This window comes from Brachycentrus maculatus, unplaced genomic scaffold (genome assembly GCF_059751285.1).
Source record: "Brachycentrus maculatus isolate JH-2025_06_01 unplaced genomic scaffold, ASM5975128v1 h1tg000142l, whole genome shotgun sequence".
NCBI classification, from domain to species: Eukaryota; Metazoa; Arthropoda; class Insecta; order Trichoptera; family Brachycentridae; genus Brachycentrus; species Brachycentrus maculatus.
The window spans coordinates 159,464-181,505 of NW_028280895.1; the positions used below are offsets into that span (position 1 = coordinate 159,464).

General features: G+C 35.3%; 1 protein-coding gene across 2 annotated transcripts; it reads left to right on the plus strand.

The window, feature by feature from the left end:
• The first annotated feature begins 2,984 nt into the window (after positions 1-2,984).
• On the plus strand, positions 2,985-21,548 carry LOC148308971 (LMBR1 domain-containing protein 2 homolog). 2 transcript variants are annotated; one of them, XM_088260820.1, is made up of 10 exons: positions 2,985-3,613; positions 8,124-8,311; positions 11,381-11,759; positions 12,074-12,247; positions 12,685-12,862; positions 13,738-13,919; positions 15,057-15,296; positions 16,712-16,913; positions 17,363-17,449; positions 20,943-21,548. In XM_088260820.1, exons 1-10 carry the CDS (start codon positions 3,440-3,442, stop codon positions 21,122-21,124), a joined length of 1,986 nt encoding a protein of 661 aa, XP_088116946.1. In that variant the 5' UTR covers positions 2,985-3,439; the 3' UTR covers positions 21,125-21,548. The 2 variants fall into 2 exon arrangements, with proteins under 2 accessions (XP_088116946.1, XP_088116947.1); XM_088260821.1 differs by having other exon boundaries at positions 2,991-3,613; positions 21,006-21,548.
• The last annotated feature ends 494 nt before the right edge of the window (positions 21,549-22,042 follow it).

Sequence of the window (22,042 nt, forward strand, 5' to 3'; positions counted from 1 at the left end):
ATCGGAATATTAAAAAATATATGTGAAGAAATATTCTAATATATCTTGAATCTATTTCGGAATACAATGCTTTAGTGTGAGATTTTGGGGTCAGCTCTAAACAGAGTGAAAATAAGGTTATGCATATCTTGTTGTATTATGTAATAGAGTTATGATACTCTACATCAGCGGTGGGAGAACTTTTTTAACCATTACCCCAAAAACTTTTGAGTAAGTCGATATTACCCCTCTCCTCATTTTAAAAAGAAGACAATCAATGTATATTTGAAATAAAACTTATTTATTCAATTAAAAAGTAAAAAAGTTATGTGAAAATAATAATAAGTATGTAATTGACCAACAAAATAAAATTCTCAAATTGGATCAAATGAAAATTCAGGTTTTCAGGTTTCCTTTTCAGTTTTTGGAGAAATGATGTTGCTTCATGTTTGATACAATTACTTAAAAATTGGGACTTTTTTTTCTAAGAGCAATTTGAATAGTCTTCAGCGTTTAATCGATTTCTGAATTGTTTAAATTTGTAAAACTACTGACACATTTATGAAATAGCAAACTAGAAAAATTTCCTTATAACCTCAAAAAATTAATTTTTATCACATTTGGGGTAATGCTCTGTATCAAAATATCCAATTTTCGACATGAAAAAAACATTCTAAATGGTAAATGTTAAAATCAAACATTGATTTTTTGAGTCTACTAAATTGTATTTTATTGTTTAAAAAACACAAAAATATTTTTTTGACAACTGTTTCGCCTAGTTATGGCATTTTTAAACGAATGTCATAACTAGGTGAAACAATTGATAATATGAATAATACAGACATTCGTTTAAGAATGCCATAACTAGGCAAAAAAAATTGTCACAAATTTAATTTTTATGTGTTTTTTAACAATAAAACATAACTTAGTAGACTCAAAAAATGAGCGTTTGATTTTAACGTTTAATATTTAAATTAAAATGGAGTTCAGCAAATTAATCTCAAAATCTATAAAAAAAATTATAGTTTAGCATAAAAGCATTAAGAAAGTGTAGTGCTTGTGGGTCATCATATGTTAAGTTTTGACAGTTTTGCATGCAAAGGATGACGCAGCCATTGCGGTAAAAATCATGTTTTTACCTGTCCAAGTAAAATACAAATTCACACACAGAGTTAAATTTTCAAAGTGATCATCGAATAACTTTGGGAATTTTAGGATTTTGAACAAACGATAAGTTGAAAGCATACTCGCTGTAAATACGTATTAAGTACACACCTACATATCAATTCTAATAATTGCAGATTATGAAAATCAGATAAAAAATCGAAGTCGAAGTTTTAACTGATTTGAGTAATAATTCTAATAAATTTTTATAAAACAGACCTTTGTATTCTACTTGCTGTATGTTGCTGTAGCTTATTTTGGTTAAATGGAAAATAAACAAATACAATTTCACAGTGCTTGTGAAGAAATGAAAATATTAAAAATATTAAAAGTGATAAAACGCATAAATAGAATGAAAACTGATAGCAGCGGTCAAGTAGCACGTTGTCCGCCACGAGCAAATAAAAAGACTTATTCGATGTAACTTTGTATCAAAATTTCAAAGCAATCGGTGAATAAATTGGAGACTTTTAACAAATTAACATTTTCATTTTTATTTATTGTACGAGTATATATAGAATAATTGTAATAAAAATAATTATGTACTTTAGATAAGTATGTGGAAAATAATTTCAAATATAACTAAATATCAAACATAAGCAAACACACACATTATTGTAAATTAAAATTTTAAATTGAATGAAAAAAATAAATAAACATGTGATAAGTATAATCATTTAGTTTTCGTTATTTTTAACGACTAACAATTTATTATTTATGGCAAATGTCACATTTAATGAATTCTTAAACATTGAAAAACAAACCATCCTTATTAAAATACATACTAATGGATTTTTTCCATATTTTCTGCACATAATATGTTGAATACTGTATTTACAATATAATAATTGATGTCTTCGGGTAACTGATGGGTAATTTCAGGCGTCGTGGCGTCGATGGGTAAACGTTTAACTGCGAAACTGGCGTCGCGGGCTCGATTTCTGCCAATTGTAAAATAAATTCAAGAAATATTTCATTTCAATTGGTCTGGGTGTTGTTTTGTATGTTTTACCTTCCCTATCTTAACTATGTTGCACAAAATCCATTTGTTATGCAACAGTTCATGCCTAGATGTCCAGCAATTCTTTACGTTGAGTAAACAGTTCATCGAAAGGGTCGAGAGTTTCAAGTACTTGGAAATGTATGTAACTAAAAATGGCAGCCTTCAAAAGGAACTGAGAATGAGTTAAGAACTTGCAGGGTCCGCATTTAACAGTATGAAGGCTGTCTGTAAATCAGATTTATACTCGGTAAAAACCAAACGCCGCTTATACATTGGCTGCATTGCTCCTATCCTCTTATACGGCTGTGAAACATGGCACCTTACAAGGGCATAGAGCAGCAGTGTACTTACCTTTGAGAATAGGTGGCGGCGAAAATTTTTAGGCATGCAGTGGTTTGACTTTCTGACGAATGAAGAAATAAGGCGTAAGACGTAATCTTGGTCACAACTGTCGTCAAAAAAGGCGATTCAGTTGTCTAAGCCATGTACTCCGCATGCCTCCCGAGAGTCTTAATCAAGCTTGTCTCTTTTACTGAGATTCACGCCGACCAGGACGACCACTATCGACAATTTGTCAGCAGTTCTCGTTTGAACTTCGGCGATCAATTCTGCATTTCAGAAATAATGGTCTAGGATGATACTAAAATAAATATTACAGTGGAAAAGCATTTTATTTTGTCACCTTAGAATTTTTTTCTGTTACACAATAATCAGTAAAACAAAAATTACGTTTTGATTTATGTAGGTTCAAAATGATGAATCATAGACAATGTCACATTTACAGGTTCCTACCTTACTGACATTGTAAATTTGTCTATAACATTCTTTTGTTAAATCTATGATTAATCTGACGGCTGTCGGTCGGCTGCGAACGAATGACGTTTAATTATTGGAAGAAATTTTCGATTCGGTCGCATATTTCCAGTATTACATAAATACTTTCATAGCTGGCATATGTTTAAAGTTAAAATTTATATATTTCAAAGTGATTTTCTTTCTAAATTTGGATGAAATGTTGGTTAGAAGTGTGTAAATATGCTAAGTGATCGAGAAAAATCCAAGAACAATAATATTATTCCAACATCAGGTGAACTTTATTATGAACCGTCTACCCATTTGGCGATATGTCAACCGCATTTGATGCCCTTGAAGTCTTTAAATCTCAAGAAGCTGGAGAAGCTGCAAGAACAAGCGAATAAGGCTTGGATGGAGTTTAAGAATAAGTCTGAAGACAAGAAATAAAATTGAAGGAAAAGAAAAACATTGAAGTGGATTCGAGTTATCTGTTTCAAGATGGCGTATACTTTGTTTATCACTGAGATAATCTCGGCTTTCATCTTGGCAGCTTGCTTGCTGTATCGGTATGGAGACTGCTACAGAAATCACATCATTGTGACTCTTGCTGTGTTGACGGCATGGTACTTTTCATTCCTCATCATGTTTATACTACCCTTGGACGTCAGTTCGGTAAGTACTTTATTTTGTGTCATTTGATAATATTTTATTTTTTATAATTGTATTAGAAAGTATCAGTATTACTTTCACCATTACATAAGCAATGAAAGCATGTTGCGCTTGGTATAGAACAGGTGTTCTTAACCCATCGCCATACCGACTGCCATATCTTGGCGGCTAAGAATATTTTACATTCGCATATCAGCCGCGGTTTAAACCATGCCCCCGTCCGTAGGTAGTTCATATTGTAAAGATACTTTAGTGTGATATCGACGACCCCTACGTAAAGTACTCTATCTGAAAATCTGTTATTTTACAGAAGAGAACTTCCAAGATTTTTTCAACGTATTTTTATTTATTAATATATTATTAGATTAAAACCAATATTTTTAGCTTTTCCACTTTATTTTTATTTGACCAGCGACCGGGTTTCGTCGTTACAGACATCATCAGACTGGACCAGTCTGATGATGTCTGTAACGGCGAAACCCGGTCGCTGGTCAAATAAAAATAAAGTGGAAAAGCTAAAAATATTGGTTTTAATCTAATAATATATTAAAAATGCAATTCCATCACGAAGTGTCAGTGGATAATATAAATCTATTTTATTTATTAATTAACGGTTTTATCTGAAATTCTAAACCAGTATTTTACATTAAAAAACATGATAAAATAATCTAATAAATTGTTTTAAAACTTTATGCTTTGTCAAAATTAAGTAGTTAGCGTTTTAGGAGTTCAGTTCGTTTCGAAAATTTTATGTAGATAGCGTCTTATACGCCTGAAAACTAGGCGTAATTTATTTTATATATATTTTTTATTTATTTATATTTGTAGATAATGGTCTGTTGATAACGTACACCAAAATCTCAAAATTGACAAAAATGTAGTTAGAGCACTTTACGTAGGGCACGTCGTAATCTATAAATCAGTATAGAAAGCTTTTTGTAATGCATTATTTCTTATAATTTTTTTACAAATTTATTGACGACACTTGACCAAAGATGTCCCTGTAAGGATAGAATTATCCTTTTGATTGAAATGTCAACTAAAATTTAGTTGGAAATCAAAACTTTACATCCCAGGTATAATGTTTTACTGAGTTATTTTTTCAAGTTTTCTTGTCAATTTATCACATTTCTGATCTAGAGGCTCGATAAAATACGTACGTAATAGTTATATGTACCATATTTATTGGTAAAACAGAAAAAGTTTTAATTTTGTGAGATAGTTTATTTTTAAAACGCCTTTGACGCTTCAAAGAGGTGAGCGTTATGATTGGTCGGACTGATTTGTGCCACAAAAATCAATCTGTTTATTGCGTGGTACCTTTTTCTGCATTCAAAGATTATTTCTATGTTTGTTCTCATTTTATCAGGAGAAAATATAAGCGCTTCATTGTTTGACAAACCATATCACCTCCCCTCCGGGCGGGGCAACTTTTTTACTTACGAGGAGAAATCAAAACTTTACATCCCAGGCATAATGTTTTACTCATGTTTTTTTTCAATTCTTTCAAATTTTCTTGTCAATTTATCACATTCTAGACCCTTGATAAAATACGTGCGTAATAGTTATATTAACCATATTTATTGGTAGAATAGTAATGCATAGTTATAATTTTAAGAGACGGTTTATTTTTATAACATGGTTGAATTTGAACGCCTTCAACGCTTCAAAAGTATGAGTCGCACCCAAGCGTTATGATTTATCGGACTGATTTGTACCACAAAAATCAATCTGTTTAGTGCGTGATACCTTTTTCTGCATTTAAAGATTATTTCTATGTTTGTTCTCGTTTTATCAGGTGCAAAATGTTAAATACATACAATTAGTATATTTGTATACATATTTTGAAAAAAGCGGATATGCAGACGGGTTAACCGTGTTGGAGGTACTGAACCCCACCAATTTCTTATGTGCGTTCTCCAAACTCTTAATTAAAAAAATCAAATATGATTTTACAAATTTAAAAGATAGGTATATATTTTTATACTACAGTTACAATTCAACTATTGGGCAACAGTGTTGCCAGGAAATTATCACTTCTCTATTCTATGTGATTCCCCGATTTCGTAAATAAAATTTTGCAGTAACGACACGTTATGACAATAGATCTAGTACATTTGTTATGACTTATTTGAAGTCCCATCCCAGTAAAAAAAATGTACGATGTGGATATGTGCATTGTTTTAGCGTTTTTGTCCTTGTATTATTTCTATTGCTAGATTGATGTATTCCTTTCAAATAATATACTAGATCTATTGGATAAATGAATATAACGTACGTCGTGTCATTTTTCATAATATCGTACGATAAGTCCGGTGTGTGTTTTGACCTCCGTCGAACCCAGGAGACAGACTCACTGAACCTCTGGGGTTCAATCGAACCCAAGTTAACCCTTCCCTTACGGTGCTAGAAACTTCCGCATGCACCGGTGATATGTATTTTGAACACCATATGAAAATGTGATTAAAAACGGGAGAAATGTAAATATTCCTAAATGTTGCTTTTATTGACCATATTTGAAGTTGAAATGTATCCATTAAGTAATGTTAGCTCTGAAGTACCTAAAAAAGTGACAAAATATACATCGCAATTAGCCGCCATAGCTAGCGTAGCGACGCGACCACCACGAACAAATCGGAATCAGTATAAAGCCGCGTACGCGTGTACGTAAAGTGCAGCACGCACGCATAATTTGAGAAACGTTTATGTATTGATGACACTATCCCCAATTTAATTTATAATTAATTTATTTAAATAACAATTTTATATTATACATAATTATATTACTGAGGAAAACAAAAGTATATAGCCCATATCTATTATATTTTATATTGATATTCTCATTTTGAAAGTCAAGTTGTTGTGAATACATATCACCGGGAGTGGAAGGTTAAGAACCACTGGTGTAGGTTTGATCACAACTGCATAGAACAAATAAGTTTTTCATATAAAATGTCAATGCCCTATACATCGTTGTCAAACACCGTAACATACTGTGTTTGAAAATGATATGACTTTATCAAAACACGTGTTAAATATTATGCAGTATTTATTTATTTTTCATCATATGCACAATTTCAAATCACAATTCACAATAATGTGCCCTCATTGTGTTTTTCCTATTATTTTACTATACTTATTTATAAAATTATATGAAAGAAAATTGTTTATGACATGCAATCAAATGGCCAAATGATGTGATCTATTTCAGATTTATCTACCTCCATTAACCATCAATTGTTCTTTTGTACTTACTTTCGTTATTCAACACGTTGAACTTCATGTGAGTTTGGTCAAGAGGTTGCATGAGTTAAATATAACTCCAATCATGGATTGGATTTTACGTTCTGTGAATTGGATACGCTTCACGTTTGCCATGTAATTAATATAAATGTATGCACTCTCTGTGTGGCCCCTTGAACAGATTATCATTACATTTTTTATTATTTTTTTATTTACATAAATAGTATACATTTATTTAAAGAACAATTATAAACAAATTAAAATTATTTTTTTGCAGAGACCCACCAAGCCACCTTGCGTGTCTTGTCGGTGGAGTTCTTTTTACATAAATTTTTTATTGTTTTTATCCATTTTAACCTAATATACACACAAAAAAGAGAGAGAAAATTAAGAATATAAACTATTTTACAAATTTCATAGAATTAACTCTTATTTATTTACCCATTCCTTTATTTTGCCTTTGTTCCATTTTTTATTTTGACCTCTAACCTCCGTCGGCAATTTAGTCGTCAGTTCGATGTATTGCTTTACGTTTCATGAAAAAAACATTTGATACAACAAAATGAACCGTAACCTTCACATTTGTATGCAGTCTGTTTACAGTTGTGGCCCCAAGGAACGGTTTTATTTTCTAATTTGGCAGTCAATGTGTTTATGACTTTGTGTATAATTGAAGCAGGCTGTATTACTTTATTGCAAAATAATGAAAGAATTTCTTTCAACCAAAAGAGGTATGTGTTAGGTTTGGTTTGAAGTGTTTTCACAATCAGCCACACTTCCAAATCTACTTTATTGGTTCCGACATGTGACAGGGATCCAAGACCATTGTATATATGCATGGATTACCTGTACTAAGAGAGGTTTTATTGTAATTTTACTTATATTACTTTTTTAATATATTTTTTGAGGGAAACACTTAAAAATCGTCTTTTTCATACTGTTAGTAGAAAGCGAGAGACGCCAAAAAACATTATACAGATCGCAATCGGGTACATGGTCACTTGTGATTAGTATACAATCCTAACTAGTTTACTAATAAGGGTCGGGGTTGTTGAAAAAACTGCCCGACAACAAATATTATGTACCAATCTCTTTGTTGAGGTCTTAACTATATGTACACAATTATCAAATCCCGTCGCCAGCGGTCCGCAGGCTTAAATAACACCCATCCGAAATGTGTTAATAGGTGCTTATGCTTTTAACTACCCTCGTGTCATACAATAGAAAGTTTGCGGGTAGAATAATGATGAGATTTTGTGTATGCTTGCAGACGGTGTACCGTCAGTGTCTCCAAGAGCAAAGGAACAACAGCAGCAACAGCAGCTACGTCAGCAACGTCAGCACTCCCTCTCCTCTGGCTACCCCCGCCCCGTGCCAGCCTCCCGGCAGTATGGTGGGGGAGTCCGTGTTCCCCAACCTGTGGAGGGTCGTCTACTGGACATCACAATGCCTCACATGGTCAGTAATAATTTTAGATAATTTAATTCTTATTCCAGCCCTAACTAACAATCCATTACGCCTCTTCAGCACCCTCACACCACTCCGTCTTTGCAAACTTTCTTCCACATTCATGCATCTCCTCATACATACCCGCTGATTATTTAGACTCTTGACTTGACCACTTTCAAGTATTTGACATACCTGATCATGCCAAGTTTTTTTGGTTTTCCTCTGCTCCTTTTCCAACTACATTCACTTTTACTGTTCTTTCCTCACTCATTCGTTCAAAATGTTCAAACCATCTCAACACACCTTTCTTAATTTTATCGATAATGCTTATCTCAGCCTTGCATTATTTCATTCATTTTCCAGCTCTAATGTAGCAAGCAGGCAAAACAAGGATAAAACTAGACTGAATGCAATCAAAATGCGATCTCTCAGTGCGACAATACGATGTATGATAGATGTTCGAATGGTTCGAATGCAAGGCTGAGATAAGCATTATCGACAAAATTAAGATAGGTGTGTTGAGATGGTTTGGGCATGTGAATCGAAGGAGTGAAGAAAGAACAGTAAAATAATTTACTAGGCTTATTTTGTTGGCAAAAGAAGTAGAGGGAGAGCGAGAAAAACTTGGCATGTTCAAAGTTTTTCACATACATATTTGAAAGTGGTTAGGTAAGGAATCAGAATAATAGGCGGGTATGTATGAGGAGATGCACGAATATGGAAGAGGCGAAAATTGTTTTTCAAAGACAGATTTGTGTGGCATTCTAATCTCTCTGCCTAGCCCTTATCCGCACTCAATGGTGCATAGGGCACTGCATCATGTAAGAGCAGTATTATCTTGATTGTTACTTACATGAAGGCGAGGTGATCAATCTTGCGCTCAGGTACCAGTCCTGGGTGATATTAATATTATTATAAATATCAGGTGAAAAGTGACTAATATTTATTTTTACCCTCCTGGGAATCGAACCCTAGACTTCCAGCACGGTAGCCAAACACCCCAACCATTACACTATAGAGGCGGGCCGTATGGCGAATGTGTATTTAGCTAGCCAATTTATTTTGTTTATTTTGTTTGTGTGTTTTTCTACATTGCCAACTGTGTACATAAATAATGTATTTTTGAATGATTCGAGTGCATACATTACGTAATATTTCAGAAACGTTATTTTAAAATTATAAATATAAAATTCTTTGTTTCTATTTCTTTTTTTTAAAAATGGACACACCCAAAATGTTGTAAAAGTAATTTATTGAAAAAAAATGTTATCATGACATATTATCACATATCGCTCACTCTTTTCAAGAACGTCATAAATCAAAAATCGTCAATTTTCAGTTGTGCATGTTTTCAAAATGCCCAGAAAATGTACTATATCCCAGCAAAAGCGGCATATTTTTAACTTAATATTTACCCGCTACAGGGAAGAAAGTGTTGTTTTTGCATTTTGAAAAAAATGTATTGTTTAATTATTTTTTTAAACGTACTAAATATTTTTCAAATGGAGAAAAAACCTTCAGGTTTTACCTAAGAAGATCTGTTGCACAGTAAAAAGTTCAATAAGTGGCTTGATATTTATTTTTAATGCATTGTATTATATTTTTAAACTTTAAAAACGTTCTCCTGAAAAATCAATTTTTTTGATTTATGACGTTCTTGAAAGGAGTGAGCGATATGTCTCTTGTGAGATTCTAGTGACAATGTTCCGAAATTGGATCGTATAAATGTACAACTTCCAAGAATTTGAGTTACACGTGTAACATTCACCGATTCTACCCATGATTGACAACCACACTACTCAAATTCTTGGAAGTTCTATATCGTAGTCGTACAGGAGAAAGTGACCAACTACCAAAATGTAAAATGTTCAGGAGGGCCATTCATGTCACTTTTGCTTGGCAATAAAATAAATATCAATGCAGTTAGTCATTTTCTACAAGTCAATATATTATACTTCCAAGTTTAAAATCCTTTGGGATTTTTCCAGGGCAATATTAAGCTAGTAAGATATCAAATAGTCAATGATCACGTTTTTGTAAAACAATGCACTTGGTCACTTTCTCCTGTATGACTACGATAAACATATGTCTCTACTTAGATTCTAGTGACAATGTTTCGAAATTGGATCGTATAAATGTTCAACTTCCAAGAATTTGAGTAACACGTGTAACATTCACCGATTCTACCCATGATTGACAACCACACTACTCAAATTCTAGGAAGTTCTATATATATGATCCAATTTCGAAACATTGTGCTTGAATTGACTAGAATTTCACTAGAGACATCTGTTGGTGAGATGAAGCGAAGCTTTTTATGGAGTACAAACTATTATATTAGTATTACGGGGCTCGGGTATAGGTAATAATAACTTGTAATTAGGATGCAATCGGTTTATTCAACAGGTCGCCATGACAGTACAATGACAAGTGTGTGCAGTCTCCCCTGCATCCATCTCATAAGGGATATAACGTAAACATTCCCCGCGTACACTCCGCCCTGCCCCTAGCGGGCGCTTGGGGTCATAGTTCATGTAACGTTAGTATGTGAGGTCCGAATCCTGGATTATAATCACATTCGCGAGAAACACAAGAAAATATCCTTTTCATTTTAGTATTTTTAGCTTATAATTTGACCAGATGATTTATTTACAACATTTTGAGTTTATTATTTAAAAAACACTCAAAATGTTGTAAATAAAAATTATCAACGCTTTATAGTTAATAAGTTTGCCGACCACTGTTTGAGGAAATGTAAGCAGTTTTTGCTGCCAGATCAATTCAGTAAATTCAATTCCTATATTCATTTTCGTCCGCCTCCATAGTGTAATGGTCAGCACGCTCGGCTACCGTTCTGGAGGTCCCGGGTTCGATTCCCAGGGGGGGATCAAATAAATATAGGTGATTCATTCACTCAAATATTTAGTGTATTGCTTACCCTGGACTGGTACCTGAACCGGAGGGCTGATCACCTTTCCTTCATGTGTTAACGATCAAGATAACACTGCGCTTATATGATGCAGCGCCCTATGCATCACTGGGGTGCGGATAAGGGTTTGAATGAATATTCATTTTCAGGTTGATCATGCCGTTGATGCAGTCTTACAGCAAGGCCGGCGATTTTACAATAAAAGGGAAACTAAAGTCTGCGCTGATTGACAACGCCATCTACTACGGATCTTACCTATTCATCTGCGGGATCCTTCTGATCTACATCGCCCTGAAGCCTGGCGTGCATCTGGACGGAGCCAAGCTGAAGGCCATCGCCTCATCGGCCAGTAATACCTGGGGGCTGTTCCTGCTCATCTTGCTGCTGGGCCACGCGCTGGTGGAGGTGCCCAGGGCACTGTGGCACCGCTCCGTGCTGCCCTACACCCTCACCCGGAGCTACTTCAAGGCCGCCAAGCTGAGCTCTGACAAGTGCGAGGCGGAAGAGACTGTGGATGACATGCTCGAGGTATACACTTTTGTTTTCAATCCTTACCAGTCCAATGCCGAATCTTATTTGACATAGATTTTGTCCCAGAAGTCCTTTGTTAAATGTCATTCAGCATTTTTTTCCTCGTAGGTCCCATGTCGAATGTCATTCAGCATTGATTTGGTCCTTCTTATGCCAACTCCATGTTTCACATTGTGGTTGGAACCAGGACTCCATTTTATACTGCCAGTTTAGCTTTTGTGATGTTTTTTTTGGCTATAATTGAATTCAATCTGTCCCCAGCATTCGCTCTCCTGTCTATATGTATGTATGTATATTATGATTTGTTCCAGTCGTTGCAGAGCATCCACCTGTCTCTGGGCCCCAACAGCCCGTTGCGGCAGCCCGTGGACAGCATCCTGCAGCGCGTGCCCACGGAGCTGCGGGGGCGCATGGAGCGCCGCGCCCTGCCCACCGCCCCCACCGCACCCCCCTCCCTAAAGGCCCTCGTACGCCTCCACAAGCAGGTGGGCCCCCTAACCATTTCTTTCACCTTCTTCTGCTCGTGTCATGTCAGGTCCACCTGACTTCGACTATCACTTGAGAGTAATTGTCCTTGTCTTGGGCAGCTCTAAACAGTGCCTCGACAGTCCTAATCCTGGATATATAATGGAGGAGATTTGATGGACAGTTAGGATCCTAATAATAGATAGTAATGTCTCTTAAAAGTTATTAGAGAAGGTGCGTTTTCTACAAGACAAAGTAATTCATTCCATAGTTTGGCCACTTAGACAGAGAAGGAATCACTGAAGAATGATGTGTTATGGCGAGGAATGGAAAATGTTCTTTCTTAATATGTATTTTTTAAGTGGTAAAAAACAAATCTTATTTTTATCGGAAAATAACAGACACATACAATATAAACATCATATCCATGTTCTTTAATGGTTATGTGAATTGGCAGGTGATCAAGGCGCTACAGACGCTGCAGCGCACTCAGACGCAGTGGGGGCTGCTGCTGGAGGAGGTGCTGCACTTGGAGGACGTGGCGGGCAACCTGCGCTCCCGGGACCACCGTTTCAAGCCCTCCTTCTCCCGGACTCGCTCCGGAATATCCAGAATGCTCTACTCTCCGGCCATAGGTACCGCTCTCTTTAACATATTGCCAATTTAACTATCCTAATGATACGTCCGATATTATATTTTGTTATAACCAAAATGTGCATACCGTTAGAACGCGAGGTTTCTGAAATGCACAAATATCTTCACACTGCCGCTACATAACATTTCCGAAACGCACAAATATGTGCACACTGCCACAACATAAGGTTTCTGAAATGCACAAATATGTGCACGCCGTAAACAATGTTTTAATACACTTTGGTCGGGAAAGGTATTTCTACCCGTTGGGTCTATTAATGCTTAAAGACTGGAAGGGTATTTTTACCTTCTGCGCCGGCCTCATTTCAAAGTCAAAAAAGAAGGATGTACATATTTAATGTTTGTATATGAATATTTTTATAATTTTATATGAATATGTTCGCCTCCGTAGTGTAATGGTCAGCACGCTTGGCTACCGTTCTGGAGGTCCCGGGTTCGATTCCCAGGGGGGGTCAAATAAATATAAGTGATTTTTACACTGTAATATTTATTCAATATTACCTTGGACTGGTACCTGAAGCGGAGGGCTCACCTTTCCTTCATGTGTAAACGATTGAGATAACACTGCGTTTATATGAAGCAGTGCCCTATGCACCTTTGGGGTGCGGATAAGGGTTTTATTATTATTATATGAATATTACTAAACCTAAACAAAGAGATTGGTCTCTTTGTTAAGGTTTTAACTATATCTAAATATTTATTCCGTCGCCAGCGGTCCACAGGCGTAAAAAACACCTGTCTGAAATATGTTAATATAGTTTTAGCATTTTGAAAACTGTTATTTTGTCAGCATCCCATGATTGTTTGTCTTATATTAAACAAGTTTTTGTTAGTAACACTCTTTGCTTTGTTACAGAGTGGTACTGGGAATGCGCGGTGAAGGGCTATATCCTGAAGTTGTTAGCTGTGTGCGCGGCCATCCTGTCGGTGAGCGTGGTGTGGTCGGAGGTCACCTTCTTCAACAAGTCTCCGGTGCTCTCCATCTTCGCCAACATAGTCAACTTGGCCAAAGTCAATTATGACTATCTGACGATAGAGGTAATTTAGAGGGAATATTTCACGTAAATCAGAAATTATTATAAGTGAAACATGAAATCAGACCAGTTCGTCTCTGCTTACATACTGAAGATGGGTTTGATTTCAAAATACTTTTTAATTTAATTTTTTTTCGAATTTCATTCATTTGTTTAAAATATATACGTACATAGATATGCATTTAATAATACACGTATATAATTTTTCACTTTTTGAGATAAGCATATCGATAAAATTAACAAATATCGCTCACTCCTTTCAAGAACGTCATAAATCAAAAAACTTGATTTTTCAGGAGAACATTTTTAAAGTTTAAAAATATAACACAATGTATTAAAAATAAATATCAAGCCACTTATTGAACTTTTTACTGTGCAACAGATCTTTTAAGGTAAATCCTGAAGGTTTTTTCTCCATTTGAAAAATATTTAGTACATTTAAAAAAATAATCAAACAATACCTTTTCTTCAAAATGCAAAAACAACACTTGCTGCCCTGTAGCGGGTAAATATTAAGTTAAAAATATGCCTCTTTTGCTGGGATATAGTACATTTTCTGGGCATTCCGAAAACATGCACAACTGAAAATTGACGATTTTTGATTTATGACGTTCTTGAAAGGAGTGAGCGATATGTGTTGACGTTTAGGCATGTGAATCGAATGTGTGAGTAAATAACAGTAAAATAAATTTATGAGACAAGTGTGGTTGGTAATAGAACTTTTAAATACGTACTTTAGTTTTATTCCATTTTCTTTACTTAATAAATTAAAAATGCATTATAAAATACATAAATTTTTAAATGTTAAAAGGTACCTTTACATATTTTTTGATTAACAGAAATAAAAACAACCTATGTTTTAATAAAAAAAGGTGTTATCTTTTTTTTTTGCACTGATTTATAAATCTATCATAGATTTAATAAACATTCAATAAGTTATTAAACCTAAATAATAATAAATTATTGTAAATTAAAAATTTGCAACCCAAAAATTTCCAAACCGTTTTGCTACTCACGTTTGGCTCTTTTTGGTCCAAAAGGTTGCCGACCCCTGGTCTATACATATTGTGAAGTGTCTAAATCATTAACAAATTGCATTTTATAAATTACATCTAAATGGCATCTTTGTGTCTGGTTTCAGGCTTTCTCTACGATAATGATTGCGTACGTGTGCTACTGCGCATTCTCGACGGTGCTGAAGATCCGCGTGCTGAACCTGTACTACCTGGCCCCGCACCACCAGACCAACGAGTACAGCCTCATCTTCAGCGGCATGATGGTCTGCCGCCTCACCCCGCCCCTCTGCCTGAACTTCCTCGGCCTCATCCACATGGACTCCCACATCATCAAAGAGCACATCCTGGAGACGCACTACACTCAGGTACATAGCAAGTCACCATTAACCATTCGCTGACTATACGGGACTCCCACATCATCAAGGAGCATATTCTGGAGACGCAGTACACTCAGGTATATATCAATTCACCATTAACCATTCACCGACTATACTTAGCGGAACTTAGGGACTCCCACATCATCAAGGAGCATATTCTGAAGACTCATTTCACTCAGGTATATATCAATTCACCATTAACCATTCACCGAATATATTTAGCGTAACTTCGGGACTCCCACATCATTAAGGAGCAAATTCTGGAGACGCATTACACTCAGGTACATACCGGTTGGCTCAATCTAGACTTACTGTTTCTGAACATTTTTGTTGAGATTTTTTTGTATCTTCTCTCTCTTACTTCTCATTGTTGTGGGTTGTGACCCCTGTGGAAGCAATGACTCTTCTCCAGTTATCCCTTGTCTGCGCTGCTTGTAGCGCTCCAACCACCAGGTGCCTGCTGCTGTCTTAACTTGATCGGATCATTGTGTGCGGTAAAACCCCTCCAGGCTTCCAATCACAACCAGTCGCTGTAGGCTTTCCTCAATCAACGCGCAACGTTTCTAAAGAACTGAAGAATCCGTCTTGTACGGACATTGGCCAGAGTCAAGCCATCTAAGAGTAACTCCTGATGAATGGATTAGTTGGTGCAGACGCAGCTAGACAGCTGTCTATGAAATTCAGAGCATGCGCCTCCAACACCACATTTCAAATGTGTCATTTTCCTTTTTGTATTTTTCTCCTTTTTTGTTATATACATATATGTATGCTAAAGATTGCATTTGCTGAATACTTTTTTTGATGCAAAAATGGTCCTTTTTTTTTAGGTGTGTACAAAATCGGCGATATTTTTCTTAAGTGATATTCTACTTCGAACTCGACATCTCGACATCGAACCTCCGAGATGAAGACTCTCCGATCCATAACCGGAAACACATTGTGAGACCGAGTAAGAAATACCGATATCCGGAGCATGTGTAAAACGGATGATATCGTGAGGTGGGGACGACAACAAAGGCGATACTGGAATGATCAAGTAAACAGAATGTTAGATGACAGACTTCTACGTATTACCCTTCAAGGAATCCCTGAAGGACGCAGGCCCCCAGGCAGACCTCCAAAAAGGTGGAAAGATAGCTGGGAGTCAACATCCCAAGACCTACAAGCGGAGGCACAAACAGATCCTTAGAATCTAGAAAAAGAAGAAGAAGAAGAAGAAGAAAAAGAAAAAGAGATTCTACTGATTTTTTTTAATGCAGAGATATATTAAAATTCACGGTCCACATCTCATTCACATATAGAAGCATCTAATGTGTTATCAATTTTTTTTCTTTTACATTTAGACAAGACTGAGCAAATAAAATTTGTATTTCTCAATAACATTTGTGTACGATTGTGTCCAGATCATGGGCCACATGGACGTGCTGAGCATAATCTCGGACGGCTTCAACATCTACTTTCCCATGCTGGTCCTGGTGCTGTGCGTGTCCACGTACTTCTCGGTGGGCAGCCGCCTGCTGTCGGCCTGCGGCTTCCAGCAGTTCGTGGGGGACGCCGAGCTCACCACGGACCTTGTGGAGGAGGGGAAGGAAATCATTAAACGGGGTAAGTTGGACAGTCATATATACCTTACTTACTTTGAGGTTAGCTGTTAATTGATAAATTTATATAATTTATATTTGATGCACTAACTTTGTGATTTTATATTTTATAATTAAAATGTAACTTTGTTTTAAAATCACTATTAATATTTTATTATAACTTAATTATAATGTCTACCGGTTTCGAAGCTAACCGCTTCATTATCAAAACATTATAATTAAGTTATAATAAAATGTTTTGAATATTGAAAGCATTAACTTTGTGGATCATATTGACATATTATTTCGAGTAATAAAAATACTTTGTGTTCTGATCCACTCACATTTTTATTAACCAACTAGTTTCGGCAACAACCTGTTGCCCTCTTCAGGGTTACATTTATTACATTTATTAGTAATAAATGCTAATGTTAGGGGAAAGGGAATCAATGAATCACCTTTGATTTTTTTCAGAAAAGCGAAAGAGGCAGAGATTAGAAGAGTCAGCCATGAGGAGGAGGGATTTCCAAGGAAAACTTGGAGGGTATCAGCCAGATACAGGTACTTTTATAGATATTTGACTCCACGTTTCAATCAAAATACAGTCAAATTTTCCCATCCATATTTGGGACACATAAGTGTCCCAAATATGCGGAACCAACTGAATATAAATAAAAGTCCAAATCCTTTTGTGTAATGCAGTCACAGTGAAAATTATTCAGTAGTATAAATATATTTTTAATATTTTGCTGTAATTTTGATATGTTTGTTTTCCAGTTAGCATCTAAAAATTTTTTTTTGGTCTGTATATGTCGCTCACTCCTTTCAAGAACGTCATAAATCAAAATACTTAATGTTTAAAAATATAATAAAATGTATTAAAAATTAATATGTATCAAGCCACTTACTGAACTTTTAACTGTGTAACAGATCTTTTTATGTAAAACCTGAATTTTTTTTCTCCATTTGAAAAATATTTAGTTTATTAAAATAAATAATTAAACAATACCTTTTCTTCAAAATACAAATACAACACTTTCTGCCCTGTAGCGGGCAAATATTAAGTTAAAAATATGCCGCTTTGCTGACATTTTATGGACATTCCGAAAACATGCACAACTGAAAATTGACGATTTTTTATTCATGATGTTCTTGAAAGGATTGAGCGATGTGTCAAATCCATTTAACCTTAGAATAACGTATTGAATTTATCAAGATTTTTATACTATAGGTGTATTTTTTTTAAAAATATAATAAAATACTTTTATAATATTTTAAAAATATATAAAAATTAATTTTTATGTTTATTTTTTGTATTATAAAAATACAAAAAGCAATCAATCTCTTCACAATCTTATATTTCAACTTCCATACCAAAATTATTTAAGAGTTGCATTATAGGATACATTATTTTTTAATTTAATACATATCGCTCACTCCTTTCAAGAACGTCATAAATCAAAAAACTTTTTTTTCAGGAGAACGTTTTTTAAGTTTTAAAATATAATACAATGTATTAAAAATAAATATCAAGCCACTTATTGAACTTTTTACTGAGTAACAGATCTTTTTAGGTAAAACCTGAAGGTTTTCTCTGCATTTGAAAAATATTAAGTATATTTAAAAAAATAATTAAACAATACCTTTTCTTCAAAATGTAAAAACAACACTTTCTGCCCTGTAGTGGGTAAATATTAAGTTAAAAATATGCCGCTTTTGGTGGGATATAGTACATTTTCTGGGCATTCCGAAAACATGCACAACTGAAAATTGTCGATTTTTGATTTATGACGTTCTTGAAAGGAGTGAGCGATATATACTTTATTTTTTTCAAATTATAGATGAAAAATATAATTTTTCAATATTCAGTTAATTTTTAAAAAAATATTTTACATTTTAGATAGTTTTTGTGTGTCAAAAACTTTCATTGTGTATGCATGTGTGTTTTCATATTAAGTTTTCATATTTATTATCTTTATATTACTTGGTTATTAACTTTTATAGTATCTCTTAAATTAATCTAATCTTCAAAACAAATTATTTATTACTTTGTATATATCTTGCACTATTTATTTATGTTCACCAAATTCAGGGAACCCTCAAGTTTAAGAATCATCCATATATTTATTTTTATTTTTACATTCACCCTCCAAGTGTCTTTTACATTCTTTCAGTCTGTATTTTTTCTTAATTTTTCAATTGGGCAACCTTGGAATTCAATCTGAGACCTCATTTAGTGAAGGACATTTAGTATATAAATATATATACATGGTTGTCACGTATCGTTAAAATTATAAATTAAAACAATCTTTTTTTAAGAGAAACTTCATAAAAATGAAGAATAAGGGAGATATAATGTGAGAGACAGAGAGAAAGGGATCATCTCAAAAGAAATACAAAAAAAAATTGTGCATAAAAAGTATTCTGTTATTATTTTAAATATTTACACGGTCATTAAATGTTGCTTCATTGGGTAATACATACTGATATTAATAGTGTGTGATAATTAATATATGAGATACACCACCTTGATTAAAAAGTTCCCGAAATGTATTGAGAAAATTTAAAATACAAAATTATTCATCAAAATCGATATTGTCCCTTTCAAAGTACTCCCCATCGACTGCAACGCTCTTATGCCAGCGCTTGATCAATCCTCCAAACATTTTTTATAATCGGTTTTCGGTATGGCCATCAGATTTCATCATCTTCGATTTTTCCATGACCTCATCTCGGATGCTGTAACGGGTTCAGGGAGCGGTTTTTTGAGCCGACCGAATAGGAAAAAGTCACAGGGAGCCAAATCAAGTGAATTTGGTGGTTGTTGGATGGTATTCAATCCGTTTTTAGCCAAATGGTCACGGATAACAATGGCATTGTGTGATGGTGCGTTATCGTGGAAGATCCACGAGTTTTTACCCACAAATCTGGTCTTTTTGGCAAATTGCTTCACCCAAACGTCTTGAGCGGATCCAAAAGCAATGCCTAACTCCTCTGCCATGTCTCTAATTGTCGATTTGCGGCTTACGATCATCTATTCTTTGATTTTGTTAATGTTTTTGCTGGTTTTTGATGTGGATGGTCTGTCATAACGTTCATCATCGTTGATGGACTCATGGACACTTCTGAAACGTTCGTGCCACTGGTTTTCTTCAGAGTATCGTTGCCAAAACACTTTACTAGCATTTTCAATGTCGTCGCACCACTAAAACCGCAAAATTTAATACAAACTTGTAGCAAATTTCATTCCATTTTTAAAATTGTAAAAATTCAAAAACACGCTCAACTGCAGATGTACTCAATACGGCGTCACTTTTACAAATGTCAAGCTATCAAGCTGAAAATTTCATAGAATATCAATGACAGATGTGGCAACCTAAGAAATAAAAAAAACTCAAATCGGGTGACTGAGAACGCCGCACGGTGGTGATTCCGGGAACTTTTTGATCAAGGTCCGTGATTTGATATTTTGAGTTAAGGAGAAAAAATTAAATCTATTGTAGTTCCCGATTTTGTTGTTGATTCATTGGGTTTGTTCAAACACAATGATAAATATTGCTTACACACCGTGTGATACCTCATTTGTTCATATATAGGATCTGACGCATACATCCATAACACTATCTTATTCTATCGATTTGTAATATTGTGTCTACGTTGCTCTCTTTTGCTCCAGTCCCGTGGCGTCTGAATTAATAGCTCTCTTTCTCTCTACGTTATGTCTTTCGTCTCTCTCATGTTACGAAATGTGCCTAGTAAATGTGATGCATCATTTAAATTTCAATTATCAAATCGCCGCCTAGGAAGTTTCACTTAAAAAGTTTGTAGCACCGTATGGGAAAGGTTAAAATAGGCAATTTACAGCATTATAAATAAAAATACCAGTTGTTTGTATCACTCAAATTTGGGTGCTTTGCCAAAAACAAACTGTGTTTTTAAACTGAGGATTCCCTGTTTATCATTATCATGGCACCCGGCACGCTTGTCATCGGTGACGGTGTTGACTGCTCGCGTAACTGACCTTCATCCCCGCACTAACCGTGGCCGCTTGAAGCTCGCGCCGGCCTGCTGAGCTCCGGGAGCGAGGTGGCCGTGCCTTACACTGACGTGCCCCCAGGGCCCCCCTCGCCCCTCACGCTGGACCAGGAGATCGACCGGCGCTTCGGGGCCTCCACCCTCTACCAGAGCCACCCGGCCAGCATCTCCCCGCCCCGCGGCATCTTCGACGACGTTTAGCCTCCGGCTGTCTCCGCACACCGTTGCTGAGTGATGAGCAAAGGCGTGACCTCTCTTGTGACTTCGTCTACCATTTCTGAGTGATGAGCAAAGGCGTGACCTCTCTCGTGACTTCGTCTACCGTTGCTGAGTGATGAGCAAAAGCGTGACCTCAATTGTGACTTCGTCTACCATCGCTAAGTGACGAGCAAAAGTGTGACCCCTCTAGAATGCGTCTCCGTCTACCATTGCTGAGTGATGAACAAAAACGTGACCTCTCTTGTTAATATTGCCCAAACACTGGCCAATTACAGTTACCGCTTAAGAATTCATAGTAAATTGATTCTTAAGTCTTTTTTTTTAAAGGAATATATTCTATTGCTTCTGTTTTTAGAGGCTTATCTGCAGGTAGGATAGTAAGGATAGGGAAAGTAAATGTGAAAAATACATCACAAACACCCAGACCAATTGAAAATAAATCTTTCTTGAATTTATTTTGCGCTTGGCGGGAATTGAACCCGCGACACCAGTTTCGGAGTCGAGCATTTTCCCAACTACGCCACGGCGCCTATTATCGCAATTTTAAGGTTTAGGTCTCAATTTTTCTTTATTTGCTTGACTTATTGAAGAAAATTCGACCGGTAGTCATACAACCCAAGGGGGCTGAACAAAATTACTATTATTAACCTTATTTAATACATTTTATGTCATGATTCAGGTAAGCACTTTATAATGTGCACAAAAAATCTTAATTTTTTTTTATTAAAATACTTATTTATATAACCATATATAATATAACAAATAATACAAGTTATATACAAAATATTACACATAACTAGGCAGTGATATATTTTTGAGGTTTATGTACAGATATTTTTTTATTATTTTTTGGTCTTTTTACTATTTCACATATAGAAAATCTCGACTGTCCTTCAATTC

Excerpts from the sequence above, each read along its gene's own strand:
- LOC148308971 (XM_088260820.1), top strand. The coding sequence starts at position 3,440 with ATGGCGTATACTTTGTTTATCACTGAGATAATCTCGGCTTTCATCTTG. Across the intron at positions 3,614-8,123 it reads TACCCTTGGACGTCAGTTCG|ACGGTGTACCGTCAGTGTCT; the intron begins GTAAGTACTTTA and ends GTATGCTTGCAG. Across the intron at positions 16,914-17,362 it reads GAAGGAAATCATTAAACGGG|AAAAGCGAAAGAGGCAGAGA; the intron begins GTAAGTTGGACA and ends GATTTTTTTCAG.